The 16996-nt window shown below is 34.6% G+C and overlaps 1 protein-coding gene across 2 annotated transcripts in view; it reads left to right on the forward strand.

Moving 5' to 3' along the window:
- The window catches only part of LOC133329990 (fatty-acid amide hydrolase 2-A), a 63591-nt gene extending 48548 nt beyond the window's left edge, over positions 1–15043 (forward strand). For both annotated transcript variants that reach the window (XM_061538450.1, XM_061538449.1), the window contains one exon: positions 13623–15043. In XM_061538450.1, the coding sequence (XP_061394434.1) occupies positions 13755–15026 (1272 nt within the window). In that variant the 5' untranslated portion in view covers positions 13623–13754 and the 3' untranslated portion in view covers positions 15027–15043. The remainder of the gene's footprint in view (positions 1–13622) is intronic.
- Positions 15044–16996: the final 1953 nt, after the last annotated feature.

Consider the following 16996-nt stretch of genomic DNA (forward strand, 5'->3'; position numbering starts at 1 on the left):
TAGTAGTCGATTTTAACAATCCTCCCTAGATGCCAATTTTTATCATTAAAGAAATTTTGCAATGCAAGAAAAAGATGATAATCGCTTGGTGCCAAGTCCGGACTTTATGGCGGATGCATTAAAACTTCCCAACCAAGCTCCCTAAGTTTCTGGCGAGTCACTGTATATATGTGTGGCTTAGTGTTGCCCAGGTGGAACACGACACCTCTCCTGTTAGCCAATTCTGTCCGTTTCTAGTCAATTACTATTTTCAGACGGTCCAGTTGTTGACAGTAGAGATCAGAATTTAGCGTTTGACCATATGGAAGCAACTTATAATAAATAATACCCTTCCAGTCCCACCAAATGCATAGCAGAACTTTCCTGGTAGTTAGTCCTGGTTTGGGTGCCGTTTAAGGTGCTTCATCGCTCTTTGACCTCGATCGTTTTCGCACAGGATTATCGTATGTGATCCATTTCTCATATCCAGTCCCCATCCGTTTAAGAAATGGGTCTATCTCATTCCGTTTGGCCAAGGCTTCGCAGATGAAAATTCGATCCATCCTATTTTCTCTGTTAATTGGTGTGGTACCCAAACATGGAGCTTCTTTTTGAATCCAGCTTCGTGTAAATGGTTTAACACTAGAACGCCGAAGGCAGTCATTTTGACCGCTTTCCAATTTCAAGTAAAAAAGCAACTGTGCATTTAATGACACTTTTATTTTAAATTTGGTGATTTTTTTATAATAAACGTAATTCTATGAGATACAAAAAGTCACCAAATTTAAAAAGAAAGTGTCATTAAATGCACAGTTGCTTTTTTACTTGAAATTGGAAAGCGGTCAAAATGACTGCCTTCGGCGTTCTAGTGTTAAAACAGTTTTTATCTCCTGGGCGATGTTACTAATGCTAACATGCCGGTCAACTTTCTTTCATTTCTCCGATTTTATCGACATTATTGACGACCGGTCTAATTAATTTCTTTTTCCCCAACCTAATATTCGCAATTTGTGCAAACACACGCATTTTTATTCATATTTATACCCTACACAACGATGTTGTCAGGGTATTATAGCTTTGTGCAGCCAAATATTGATCCTAGACCCACCTTTAAGTATACCGATCGTCATATCTCGACTATCTGAGTCGATCTAGACTTGTGTGTCCGTCCGTCCATTATAATTTCTAAACACGATACAGGCCACAGTTATGGACCAATCTTCACGAAATTTTGCATGTAGGATGGGTTCGGCCCAATGAAGACCCCTATTGTTTTTGGAAAGATCGTTTAATATTTGGGGGATGAAATGGACCAAATACTTAATTTTTGTCGGGTTTTCTGGTCGCTCCAGAGGCCGCAATTATGGCCCAAACATCTCGAATTTTTACATGGAGAAGGGAATTTGGCCAAAGAATAATAGCATATCCAAGAGGAGTTGTTGACCTTTAAATTAATACCAATTTTATTGTCGTATGTACTCGGATGTGGGAGTTACACTTAAATATTTACAGGTTCTTACGTTTTCAGTTATTATTTAGTAACACATTATCACACTAGAGGTCGGAAATATAGCGCTGATGGCTTTGAAATTTTGCATGAGGTTCCAGTTATGGTCAAGGACAACGCCTATAATTTGCGGTGATGATCTGATAATGATTTTGGAATGAAGTGGACCGAAAACTTAATTTTTTGTATTTTTTAGTCGATTCATAGTCTACAACTGTAATCCGAACTTCATCATACAACCCACAGTGAAGGGAATCTGGACTAGTAATTAGAAGGACTGCAATATTCTGAAAATATGTCAGTGTAAGGAAGAGGTGTTTTTGACATCTAATCGGGCAAGAGGTTTCAAATATCACAAAATATTGCCCAGGCTCGGAGTAAACATCCGCAGAATGTTAGATTTTCGTGGAAGTTGTGTAGGGTATCATATGGTCGGCCCGTCCGACTATACTGCTCCGCTCACTGGTTTTGTTGTTGACTTATTGTTTGATAGGCTATGGCTGGATGATTTTGGTCGTTTTGATTGCCTGAGCCTGGCTAATTGCCATTGTTAAAGAGAGGTAAGCAGGCGCAATAAGATAAAATCATATTTTTTTTTATAGATTTATACAAATATAAAAAATATTGCATACATACATACCATGTAATGGACCATTAACATGTATATTTTAGTTGTATGATGGAGGCAGGAAATTTCAGGGTCATATGTTTTAGATTTTTGATTAACATTATATTGGGGAAATACATATATTTACGTACAATAAAAGGGTATGTCGATTATATGTTACAATATACACCACTACCTTTGTAACTGAACAGTTCCGTAGCAAAGTATCTTAACAATTTTTAATTGTCTTCCTTGCAAAGTTAAATAGAAGTCCTACCATATTTTGTAAAAACATCATGATATGCAATATTATAATAAACACATCATACCAAATAAAATATCAATAAATATCGTATTATGACATAAATTTAATAAAAAGCCAATAATTAACAGTTATGGCAATAACGGAAAAGAAACTAAACAATTTAAAAAAAATCTCAACAAAGTTACAGTCTCATTAAGCCGGCAATAAATGACGAGGCACATTTCAATTCTCTGCGTTTAGTTTCAGGTGAATTGAATGGAAATCGCGTTGTTAATTTTTTATTGAATATTTATAAGGTGAATTTTTAGATTTCCCTTTTACCCACATCTTTTCTGTTTCTGTTTTAAATGACAACAAAAACATAAATTGTTGGCGTTTAACTAGGTGGACCAGACATACATAACTACACATGCCACTAAAACAATTCAGAAGTTTTTTTTAAAAAAAAACCATGTGTATTAAGATTACAGATTAAAAGTCACAATGTCACAGGTGACAATTGTTAAGATAAATATGTTAACAATTCATTAGAACTAGAATTAAATTAGAAATAAAACACACGACAACTGGGGGTCAACTTTTTTCAGAAACCTCCGAGGAATTCCGTTTCTGAAAAAAATCCCCTTTGTTACAACAAATGTTTTTGTTGCAATTTCATTTTAATTTGTTGTTGTTTGTTTATCTCCCCAAACGACGTCAAATGATAACCACGTCGATTTACCGCCAATTAACACCAAAAAAAGAAAAACAATGTTCATAATTACATATATGTAGAGTCGAGTCGGTTAGCCAGTCAGCCACATAGTCGGTCAGTTAGTTAGCCACTGATTGCGGAAACTTCAGCGGTTTTACCCAGAAAAAAACAAAATGAAGAAATAAAACGTGATTATTACACTAGAATCAAAACAACAATTTTCTCAGGTCAGTTAAGGTCTTCCACTGCGGAGCCACCACTTTCAAAACGGGGGAATTTTATTCGGTTTGCAATGGTTTTCTTTTCAAAAAAACAGAATTTGTTTTGCTGATATACTGACGTCAGGCCAAGGTGACGTGTGAATGGGTTGGAGTATTTTTTCCTAGGAAGCACGAGATTGAAGTTCAGTAGTAATAGATACCTCAGGACATTTATAACCAGTAAGGAAAGTAGTAAAGTCGAAATGGGCAGACTATATGATACCCTTCACAACTTTGGGTATATTCTACATGTGTATCCTTACAATTGCATGTCAATGTTCCATCGAAGGAACATACTCATGTCTTTCTGCAACCTATGCTAAATTTAAGTTAATTAGGCCAGATTTAGAGTCGTCTGCGTACCATGGGACAAATTTATTGAAAACGATTGATACACGGTATTCGGTAAGTCGCACCGTTTAAAAATTAATCTCAATCAGATACTCTTTCGAAATACATATGGACGCTATGGCTGCAACTGCATAAGTTTCAACAAAACGCAAGTCTCAATTTGATACGTTGTGAAAAATTTCGTGTTAATTGGACAAATATTAGGAGTTTGGTGCACCATATATGTAAAATTGGACGTATATATATATATATATATATATGTTGAAGCTATATCTAAGTTTTAACCGATTTTCATTCTAGACTCAATTCAGTACGCTATACCAAATTCCAAGGATATATAGGGACTTTGGTGGACCATTTACATAAAATCGGACGAAAATATATATAGGACCTATATCGAAATCTGAACCGATTTTCCTCATCATTCTAGACTCAATTCAGTACGCTATGACAAATATCGAGCAAATCGAAGGATATATAGGGATTTTGGTGCACCATTTACATAAAATCAGACGAAAATATATATGGAAGCTAAATGGAAATCTGAAACGATTTTCCCGAATCTTACCACTCACAATGCCAAATTTCGTGCATTTACATAAAATCGGACGAAAATATATATAGGAGTTATATCGAAATCTGAACCGATTTTCCCGAAACTTACCACTCAACATTATAGACTCAATTCAGTTCAATTCGTTCAAATCGAAAGATATATAGGGTCTTTGGTGCACCAATTACCTTAAATCGGATGAAAATACATATGGGAGCTATATCTAAATCTGAACCGATTTTCACGAAACTTGGCAGACATCATTCTCGATCTAATTCATAACTCTGTGCCAAATTTCGTGCACATCCAAAGATTTCCAAGGACTTTAGGTAAGTAGTCCTACGTACCTAAAATCGGGCGAAGCTATATCTAAATCTGAACCGATTTTCACGAAACTTTGCACACATCATTCTATACTTAATTTAGTACGCTGTGCCAAATTTCGTGCAAATCGAAAGATATATAGAGACTTTGGTACACAATTAACCTTAAATCGGACGAAGATATATATTGGAGCTATATCTAAATCTGAATCGATTTTCACGAAACTTGGCAAACATCATTCTAGACCTTATTCATTACGCTGTGCCAAATTTCGTGCACATCCAAAGATTTCCAAGGACTTTAGGTAAATAGTTCTACTTACCTAAAATCGGGCGAAGCTATATATGGGAGCTATATCTAAATCTGAACCGATTTTCACGAAACTTTGCACACATCATTCTATACTTAATTTAGTACGCTGTGCCAAATTTCGTGCAAATCGAAAGATATATAGAGACTTTGGTGCACCATTTACCTTAAATCGGACGAAAATATATATGGGAGCTATATCTAAATCTGAACCGATTTTTCCCAAATTCAATAAGGGTTCGTCCTTGGGCCAAATAGATGAGCTGTGCCAAATTTCATCCAATTCGGATTATAAATGCGACCTGTTCTTTGTTTAAAATTTAACATGGACAGACGGACATGCATAAATCGATTCCGAAAGTGATTCCATGCATATTCTCAAAAGGAGCTATGGGTCTATCTCGATTATCTTTGCCTGTTACAAACATATGCACAAAGACATAATACCCTGTACCACAGTGTGGTGAAGGGTATAAATATATAAAAGATCTTCGATCTTGCACAAAGCCATAGAAGAACTCAGCTTTTCTTTTATAAGACTTCAGAGCTTTTACGCAGCCTGTCTTTGAAAAAAAAAATGATTTAAAAAATCCACGCCTGATATAGTCTTTGAAAAAAAATGATTTAAAAAATCCACGCCTGATATAGTCTTTGAAAAAAAATGATTTAAAAAATCCACGCCTGATATAGTCTTTGAAAAAAAATGATTTAAAAAATCCACGCCTGATATAGTCTTTGAAAAAAAAATGATTTAAAAAATCCACGCCTGATATAGTCTTTGAAAAAAAAAATGATTTAAAAAATCCACGCCTGATATAGTCTTTGAAAAAAAATGATTTAAAAAATCCACGCCTGATATAGTCTTTGAAAAAAAAATGATTTAAAAAATCCACGCCTGATATAGTCTTTGAAAAAAATGATTTAAAAAATCCACGCCTGATATAGTCTTTGAAAAAAATGATTTAAAAAAATCCACGCCTGATATAGTCTTTGAAAAAAAATGATTTAAAAAATCCACGCCTGATATAGTCTTTGAAAAAAAAATGAATTAAAAAATCCACGCCTGATATAGTCTTTGAAAAAAATGATTTAAAAAATCCACGCCTGATATAGTCTTTGAAAAAAATGATTTAAAAAATCCACGCCTGATATAGTCTTTGAAAAAAATGATTTAAAAAATCCACGCCTGATATAGTCTTTGAAAAAAAATGATTTAAAAAATCCACGCCTGATATAGTCTTTGAAAAAAATGATTTAAAAAATCCACGCCTGATATAGTCTTTGAAAAAAATGATTTAAAAAATCCACGCCTGATATAAGCCTTCTTTAAAAAATCCACGCCTGATATAAGCCTTCTTTAAAAAATCCACGCCTGATATAAGCCTTCTTTAAAAAATCCACGCCTGATATAAGCCTTCTTTAAAAAATCCACGCCTGATATAGTCTTTGAAAAAAATGATTTACAAAATCCACGCCTGATACAGTCTTTGAAAAAAATGATTTAAAAACTCCACGCCTGATATAGTCTTTGAAAAAAAATATTTAAAAATTCCACGCCTCACACGCCACTTTGAAAAAAATGATTTAAAAACTCCACGCCTGATATAGTCTTTAAAAAAATGATTTAAAAATTCCACGCCTCACACGCCATTTTGAAAAAAATGATTTAAAAACTCCACGCCTGATATAGTCTTTAAAAAAATGATTTAAAAATTCCACGCCTCACACGCCACTTTGAAAAAAATGATTTAAAAACTCCACGCCTCAGTCCATTTCATCCCCTAAATATTAGCCGATCTTTACCCAAAATAATATGAGTCTTGAGTGGCCAGAACCCGTCCACATGTAAAATTTCGTGAAGATTGGTCCATAACTGTGGCCTGTATCATGTTTACAAATTTAATGGATAGACGGACGGATTTCGCAGCGTTACAAACTCTTGGGGCTGCACAAAGCTATAATACGCTAACGACATAGTTGACCTGACCTTTATATATTTCGTCGTAGTATTACATCCATGTTATGAAATTTATATTTAATAATAAAAACAAAACACACAAAAATATTACAATTAAAAAATAATTTTTTATTTAATTGTCAATGTTTTTTTCTGATGAAATAACAAGAAAAACAATTAACAACAATTCTTCTCTCTCTCTCTCTATGCTGAGTTATTGTATAAAAATTTGCTTAACTACAAGTTTATTAGAGAGGGCTCAGCATAGTAAAGTTCCTCATTAACATTATAATTCGACCTTGGTGTGAGAGTGTGTGCATGTGTCTAAACTTAAAGCATGTTTTATTATTTTTAATACCACAAGAAACATATTTTAATAACACTTTTTTAATAGAACCAATTATTTTAGACATTTGCACTTGGTGGTGTGGTTGTTGGGGTTTTTTCTTGTAGCTCTTCCAAGTAACCAAACCCACTTTAATACTCCAGTGTTGTTATTCCAATCTATTTGTATGTTTGGTTGGATGTTTACATATTAACTAAACTTTGACCTTAAACAATGGCATGCTTGCGGTAGCTTTGCAATACAATTTTTATTGCTACTAGCAACAACAATTGCTGCTACCACAATTGCTACCTGTGATTGCTACTACTGCCACTCTATTGTGGAACGGGTAAATGGTCCAATAATAACTGGGACAAACTATGATTACAAATTATTACTGGATGCGATAAATGCCTGAGTGCAATATGTGCGGATTATTGTTTGTGTGTGTGTCAATTTCACAATAAATATTATTGTACAACTTTGCAATGAAAATTGCATACAAATTTATCAGTAACAACAACAAAATATCTCGAGATTTTGTACAAACATTTCGACGACTACATGAGGCGTGGATTTTTATACCCTTCACCACACTGTGGTACAGGGTATTATGTCTTTGTGCATATGTTTGTAACAGGCAAAAATAATCGAGATAGACCCATGGTTCCTTATGAGAATATGCATAGAATCACTTTCTGAGTCGATTTATGCATGTCCGTCCGTCCGTCCGTCTGTCCATGTTAAATTGTAAACAAAGTACAGGTCGCATTTATGATCCAAATTGGATGAAATTTGGCACAGCGCATTTGTTTGGCCCAAGGAGAGCCCTATTGAAATTGGGAAAAATCGGTTCAAATTTAGATATAGCTCCCATTTATATCTTCGTCCGATTTAAGGTAAATGGTGCACCAAAGTCCCTATATATCTTTCGATTTGCACGAAATTTGGCACAGCGTAATCAATAAGGTCTAGAATGATGTGTGCAAAGTTTCGCGAAAATCGGTTCAGATTTAGATATAGCTCCCATATATATCTTCGTCCGATTTAAGGTAAATTGTCCCTATATATCTTCGATATGCACGAAATTTGGCACTAAATTAAGTCTACAATGATGTGTGCAAAGTTTCGTGAAAATCGGTTCAGATTTAGATATAGCTCCCATATATAATTTCGCCCGATTATCAATCTATATATATAAAAGAGCTTAGTGTTAAGTGAGTGAGTGAGTGAGTGAGTGACTGACAGATCATCGCCCAGACGAAACGGCTAAAGCTAGAAGCTTGAAATTTTGAGTGTGGGTTGGTGTTGGTATGTAGGCGTGAGATAAGGCTGGGTTTTTGAAAATTCGAACTAGAAGGGTACGAAAAGTACTAAAATGTACCAAATATGGTACCCTTTGTATTAGGCGAACGGGAAGAGCTAGAATTCTGAAATTTGGAATGTGGGTCACTGATGTAAAGTTAGGAAGATGTACAAAAGCGTTTTTGGAAATTCGTACTAGAACGGTACGAAAAGTACTAAAAAGTACTAAATGTGATACCATTTGTATTTGGCGAACCGGTAGAGCTAGAACTCTGAAATTTGGATTGGTGGTCGCTGAGTGTAGGATAGATGTACCAACGGGTTTTTGGAAATTCGAAATAGAAGGGTACGAAAAGTACTAAAATGTACTTAATTTTGTACAATTTCGTAGCATGTGAATTGATAGAGCTAAAAACTTGAAATTTGGAATGCGACTTAGGGATGAGATGTAGAGTCTATTTAAGGAGATGGTTTTGAAAGCGTGTACTCATGTGTACGAAAAGTACTATATGATACTATATTTGGTACAAATTTAATTTGGAGATACAAATCGAGCTGGAATCCTGAAATTTGAAATTAACATTAGGAGTTGGAAATCTGAGTGTAGAATTGGGAATGTACGTAGTTTTGGAATTTTTTTACCCAGTTTCAGTAATTTATATTCATGGGTACTAAATGGTACTAAATTTGGTACAATTTGAATTTTATGCGAACCAATAGAGCTAGAATCATGAAATTTGGAGTCAGGATAACTGTTGGGGTGTAAGATCGAGATATGTAGGAAGATTTAAAATTTTTTACTAATGTGTACTAAATTTGGTACAATTTGAATTGTGGGTGAACCGATAGAGTTGGAATCATAAATCTTGGATTTAGGATCAGTCTGGGGGTGAAAGTTTGGGTTAAGTGGGACGTTTTGGAAATTCGTACTACTGTGTACTAAATTTGGTACAATTTGAATTGTGAGTGAACCGAAAGAGTTGTAATCCTGAAACTTGGATTTAGCATCTCTGTTTAGGGTAAGTAAGAAGTTTTCGAAATTCGTACTACTGTGTACTAAATATCGTACAATTTGAACTGTAGGTGAACCGATAGAGTTGGAATCCAGAAACTTGGATTTAGGATCACTGTGAGGGTGTAGGATTGGGGTCTGTAGGAAGTTTTGGAAATTCGTACTACAGTGTACTAAATTTGGTACAAATTGAATTGTGGATGAATCGATAGAGTTGGAATCCTGAAACTTGGATTTAGGATCACTGTGGGGGTGTAGAATTGGGGTATGTAGGAAGTTTTGGAAATTCGTACTACAGTGTACTAAATTTGGTACAAATTGAATTGTGGATGAACCGATAGAGTTGGAATCCTGAAACTTGGATTTAGGATCACTGTGGGGGTGTAGAATTGGGGTATGTAGGAAGTTTTGGAAATTGGTACTACTATGTACTAAATTTTGTACAATTTGAATTGAGGGTGAACCGATAGAGTTGGAATCCTGAAACTTGGATATAGGATCACTGTGGGGGTGTAGGATTGGGGTCTGTAGGAAGTTTTGGAAATTCATAGTACTGTGTACTAAATTTGGTACAATTTGAATTGGGGGTGAACCGATAGAGTTGGAATCCTGAAACTTGGATTTAGGATCACTGTGAGGGTGTAGGATTGGGGTCTGTAGGAAGTTTTGGAAATTCGTACTACAGTGTACTAAATTTGGTACAAATTGAATTGGGGATAAACCGATGGAGTTGGAATCCTGAAACTTGGATTTAGGATCACTGTGGGGGTGTAGGATTGGGGTATGTAGGAAGTTTTGGAAATTGGTACTACTATGTACTTAATTTGGTGCAATTTGAATTGAGGGTGAACCGATAGAGTTGAAATCCTAAAACTTGGATTTAGGATCATTGTGGGGGTGTAGGATTGGGGTATGTAGGATGTTTTGGAAATTGGTACTACTGTGTACTAAATTTGGTACAATTTGAATTGTGAGTGAACCGATAGAGTTGTAATCCTGAAACTTGGATTTAGGGTCACCGTGGGGTTGTAGGGTTAGGGTAAGTTGGAGGTTTTGGAAATTCATACTACTGTGTGCCAAATTTGGTACAATTTGGATTGTGAGTGAACCGATAGCGTTGGAATTCTGAAACTTGGAATTAGGATCTCTGTGAAGTGTAGGTTTGGGTTAAGTAGGAAGTTTTGGAAATTCATACTACAGTGTACAGTCATTATGGGGGTGTAGGATCGGGGTATGCAGGAAGTTTTGTTGGAAGTAGAAGGGTACGAAAAGTACTAAAATGTACCAAATATGGTACCCTTTTTATTAGCGAACGGGAAGAGCTAGAATTCTGAAATTAGGAATGTTGGTCACTGATGGAAAGTTAGAATGATGTGCAAAGGGTTTTTGGAAATTCGACCTATAAGTGTACTAAAGGTACTAAACTTTACTGAATTTACTTCCTGTTGTATATATATTGAACATATATAGCATGAATCTTGACATATGAAATGGAATACTGGTTGGGAAGTAGTGTTGATGTACGGAAATAGGTACATTCGTACTTATGTGTATAAAAAGTGTAAAATGGTACTAAATTTCGTACTATTTACATTCAGTTGAGTGTGTAGAGATGGAATCTTGATAATCGGAATTAGCTTTAAAAAATCGTACTTATTTGTACGAAAAGTACTAAATGGTACTAAATTTGGTGGAAGTTGGATTTAGGTGAACAGACAGAGCTGAAGTCTTCAAATTGGGAATTAAAATGACTGTTGGAATGTAGGACTGAGGTAGATTATGAAATTCGTACTTATTGGTACGAAAGGTACTATATGGTACTAAATTTAGTACAATTTGGATTTTGCTTGAAAGGATAGAACTGAAAACCTGAAATTTGGAATTAAGATTTCTGTTGAAGATTGAGCTATAGAGACATCTTTGGAAACTCGTATTTATGTGTACGAAAAGTACTAAACGGCACTAGATGGATTTGGGTGAACGGAGAGAGCTGGAACCCCATAATTTGGACTAATGGTTGATGTTTGAATATAGAATTGAGATATGGAAGCATAGTACCTATGTGTACTAAATAGTACTATATTTCGTACAACTTGATTATGTGTGAACGGATAGAGCTGGACTCCCGAATTTTTTAATTAAAATTACTGTTGGAGTGTAAGATTGACATAGTTTAGGAAATTGTTAATTATAGAAACAAAAAGTACAAAATGGATCCGGAAATCTTACAAATGTGTGAACGGTAGGGCTGTATTCTAAAATTTTGAATTAATATTACAGTTTGAGTGCAGAATTGAGATATGTCGGTAATTTTTTAAAATTCGTCATTATGTGTACTAAATGGTAAAAAATTGGTACAATTTTGATTCGAGTTAACGGATAGAGATAGTAAACGTAAATTTGTAATTAAAATTTCAAGATTAAGGAAGTATTGGAATTTCGTACTTATGGATACGAGAAGACCTAATTGGTACTAAATATGGTACAATTCGTTTTGAGTGAGCGGGAATCCTAATATTTGGACTGAAAAATAATTTGGAACAATTTGGACTTTGGTGGAAGTAAGATTAGGATTGATGTAGTTTTAGAAATTCTTACCTATGAGTATGAGAATTACTAAATGGTACTAAATTTGAAGCAATTTGGATTTGGTTGAATCTTGAGATTTGGAACTTAGATTACTGTTGAAGTGTAGTATTGAGCTATGGAGACAACTTTGGAAACTCGAATTTATGTGTACCAATAGTATAGAATAGAAAATTCACTAAACTTGGATAACGGAGAGAGCTGGAAACCTAAAATTTAGAATGTTGGTCATTGACAGAGAGTTAGAAAGAAGGACCAAAGGGTTTTTGGTACCAAATTTAGTGGAGGTGACGGTGTTCGAAAAGTTCTAAATGGAATTACATGTGGAACCTGTACGTTTTTGCTAAAGTGTGGATTTCGGAAAATAGTGCTTATGTGTATGAAGAGTACTTACTGGTAATAAACTTGATATTAAATGTAGGAATAGAGGTGGAATTCAGAACTATAGTACAACTAATTATACGGTATTCACCATTTCCATATGAAATATTTTTTTATTCCCTTTCCGCATACGAAGTAGCGGGTACTTTGCTAGTATCTTATATAGCTCCCATATATATCTTCGTCCGATTTAAGGTAAATTGTCCCTATATATCTTCGATATGCACGAAATTTGGTACTAAATTAAGTCTACAATGATGTGTGCAAAGTTTCGTGAAAATCGGTTCAGATTTAGATATAGCTCCCATATATAATTTCGCCCGATTTTAGGTAAATAGTCCACTAAAGTCCCTGGAAATCTTTTGATTTGCACGAAATTTGGCACACAGTAATGAACAAAATAGAGATTGATGTCTGCCAAGTTTTCGTGAAAATCGGTTCAGATTTAGATATAGCTCCCATATATATTTTCATCCGATTTATGGTAATTGATGCACCAAAGACCTTATATATCTTTCGATTTGCACAAATTTTGGTATAGGGTACTGAATTATGTATAAAATTATGTTGCTAAGCTTCGTGAAAAGATCCATAGCTATGCCGATTGACACAATAAATATAAATTTGTCTCTGGCAAGTTTCCCTGAAATCGGTTCAGATATAAATATGTAACCAGAACGTGTCGTCTGTTAAGATACATATGTAGAATATACCCAAAGTGGTGAAGGGTATCATATAGTCGGCCCAGTCCGACTTTACTACTTTCCTTACTGGTTTTAAATAATTTTTTTCAAAGACTATATGAGACGTGAATTTTTTAAATATTTTTTTTTTCAAAGACTATATGAGGCGTGGATTTTTTAAATATTTTTTTTCGAGGAGGTGGATTTTTTAAATAAATTTTCTTTCGAGGACGTGGATTTTTTAACTAATTTTTGTTCGAGGACATGGATTTTTTAAATATTTTGTTTTTTCGAGGAGGTGGATTTTTTAAATAAATTTTCTTTCGAGGACCTGGATTTTTTAATTAATTTTTTTCGAGGACGTGGATTTTTTAAATAATATTTTTTCGAGGACTATATATATATATGTGACTTTGAAGAAAATTCTCCCTATTAACATATTTATCTCTTATACAAAATTAATTTCATTTGAATAAAATTTAATTCTAATTTATTCCTCCCTCTTCTTCTTCATCTCATTTCAGATCAAAAGCGAAGAAGTGGTGGAAGCCTATATAGAGCGATGTAAACAGGTGAATCCTCTCATTAATGCCATTGTACAGGATCGCTTTGAAGAGGCTCTGGAAGAGGCTCGAGAAGTTGATCGCGTCATTGCAATGGGCATTAACACGGAGGAGGAAATGGAAGAGAACACTCCACTTCTGGGAATACCGGTGACTGTAAAGGAATCCATAGCCGTTAAAGGTATGAGTAATCAAACCGGACGTGTTTTTAAGACACCACAAATTGCCAAAGCAGATGCTCCTGTGGTGGAACAAATTAAGCGGGCTGGTGGAATTATACTCCTAGTTTCCAACACTCCTGAATTATGTTTGCTATGGGAAACTTATAACAATGTTACGGGGCAAACACGAAATCCCTACGATTTGAAACGGACTCCTGGTGGTTCATCGGGTGGTGAGGCTGCCCTTTTGGCTAGTGGTGCTTCGCTATTGGGTCTTACCTCGGATATTGGTGGTTCTTCTCGTCTGCCGGCTATGTTTAGTGGTATATGGGGTCATAAGCCAACACCGTATGCGGTGTCGTTTAAGGGCCACCATCCCACCTCGGATTTCCCAAAATGGGGTGATTTCTTTACCATTGCCCCCATGACACGATATGCTAAAGATTTACCACTCCTGCTGAGATGTATGGTTGATCCAAATGGCACAAAATTAACCCTCGAAAAGGAGATCAGTGTAACTGGTATACGATTCTTTTTTATGGACAACGACGGGCCCTCGGGTATGATGCGCCCGCTTAGCCGGGATCTACATGCAGCCATTAATCGTGTGGCCAATGATTTCAAGGCAAAACGTGTTAATATACGCAAAATGAAATGGTCCCTGGATATATCCCTTTCCGCCATGTTAACCATGAAAAATATCGAAACAATTTATCACAAAACCGAAGAAGGCGAACGACCAAAAACCATTTGCACCGAAACCGTGAAATATTTCTTTGGCTGCTCCGATAGTATCCTACCTTCGGTGATCTTTGGTCATTTGCAGAATTTCATGAAAATTATACCAAATTCCCGGCATAAACATTTGGCCACCATCATTGAGGCCCTTAAGACTGAATTCAAAGAACTATTGGGCAACGATGGAGTCTTCATATATCCCACATTCCCCAATACTGCGCATCAGCATTATCAAATCTATCACAAGCTGTTGGAACCCATGTATATGGCTATTTTCAATACATTGGGTTTGCCGGTGACCAATTGTATGATTGGTTTGGATCGTCGCCGGCTACCGATGGGCATACAGGTGGTGGCCAATCCAGGGCAGGATCATTTATGCTTGGCCGTGGCACGAGAAATGGAACGACGTTATGGTGGTTGGGTGAGGCCACCGTCAGAGGATTCTAGTAAACGTATTGACTAGGGAGCGAGTATTAGAATTTTGTTTTATAAATATTTACTTATGATAAATATGAAAGAAAAAAATAGAAATATATGCATACATAATTATATATATTAATAATCATTTTAAAACATACATACATCTACATAAATGAATTTAGTTAATTATATAAATTGTTGGTTTTCCAATTTTGTTTTTTTTTTTAAATATTTCCATTCATTGTTAATTTTTATTGTCAATTATTTTCTCATCACTGCAAAAGCATCACATAATTTTTTTAGTTTTCAATTTAAATAATTTCGAAAGTGTGCAACCAATTTTTTTAATTGTAATTTTTGTTGGAGTTTAATTTTTTTCAATATTTCATTAATTAATTTATTCGATTTTTGTGAACAATTGGTAAAAAAGAGAAAGGATGTTTAGCTTGGAGATTCTAGTGCATTGGAGGTTTTTTCCAATATCCGTAATATAAGAGAAAGGAAGCATACTGAAGGCGTTTTTTTTTAATAGACATTTTATTCAGAGTATAGATTATTAATTGGATGGGAATATTCGTAAACACGTCTTCTGTTTGTTGGCAGAAACTCAGGTCCTGAAAATTTTTTCAATACAGGTCTGTGTCAACTCAAAGCCCACATCAATATATTTTAGGTAATTTGATGACTCTAACGACATTTTCAACCCGAAACGGCTGTAATTTGACATTCCCGGTTCTAGAAAGTTTCAGAAAACCTTAACCAAGTTTCCGGAGTTTTTGGAAGGTAAAACAGACAATACAAGGCGTGGATTTAAAAAAAATATATATTTTTTCATGAACAACACAGGTCGTGGATTTAAAAAGTATTTTTTCAGGTCTACGATATATTTTTGCCAGGACTAGGCGTGGATTTAAAAAAAATATTTTTCCAAGATTACGGTAGGCGTGGATTTAAACAAATATTTTTTCCAGGACTTCGATAGGCGTGTATTTAAACAAATATTTTTCCAAGACTACAAAAGGCGTGGATTTAAATCATATTTTTTAAGGACTACGATAGGCGTGGATTATAAAAAAATATTTTTCAAGGACTACAATAGGCGTTGTTTAAAACAAAAAACAAGAAAAATACATGGCGTAGATTTTTAAAAAATAATTTTTCAAGGTTTTTTAAAAAATTTTTTTAAGGACTACGATAGTCATGGTTTCTTAAAAAGTATTTTTTCAAGGACTACGATAAACATGAATTTAAACAAATATTTTTTTAAGGACTACGATGGGCGTGGATTTAAAACAAGATTTTTCCAAGGCTACGATGGATTTTTATTTATTTTTTTCAAGGATAACGAGGGGTGTGGATTTTTAAAAAATTTGGGTTTTCAAAGAATTACAATAAGCGTGAATTTTTAAACATATTGTTTTTTTTTTAAGGATTACGGGAGGCGTGGATTAAAAAAAAATATAGTTTTTTTAGTTCTACGATTGACGTGTGTCCATAAGTAGGCATTTCGTACATCCATGAAAGTAGGTCCGCGTTTTCGTGATTTCAAACTACAATAAAAAACCAACTAACATATCATGCTGATGATTTATGTTGAAAATACTTCATCGCTCTCGAAGTCTAGTAGTTAAGGGTTAGGTTACAGTTTCATACATTTTTTTTTTTTTTTTTGGAAAAAAATACGAGAAAATTGTTATAAGAAATTGCTAATATTTTTGAATTTGTTGTCTTAAATTCACCTCTTTATATTCGGTATATATTATATAATATATACCGATATCTCTTGTTCATTGACTTATACTAAAAATTTATGGAGAATATTTTGTCCTTTACACCAACCCACTAAAACGACATCTAGTGCGAAAAATTGGTATAAACTCAGAACTCGGAATAATATTATTGATGTTTAGGTTGATTTTTTAGTATATTTTGAAACTTGTAGTAAACGTATTAAAGTATTAGACAAAAATATTTCTCACACGTATATCAATAATATTTCAAAGGCCGCCATAT

Source organism: Musca vetustissima, unplaced genomic scaffold (genome assembly GCF_032173495.1).
Source record: "Musca vetustissima isolate MV318-11 ecotype Yass unplaced genomic scaffold, APGP_CSIRO_Mvet_v1 utg1260, whole genome shotgun sequence".
NCBI lineage: Eukaryota > Metazoa > Arthropoda > Insecta > Diptera > Muscidae > Musca > Musca vetustissima.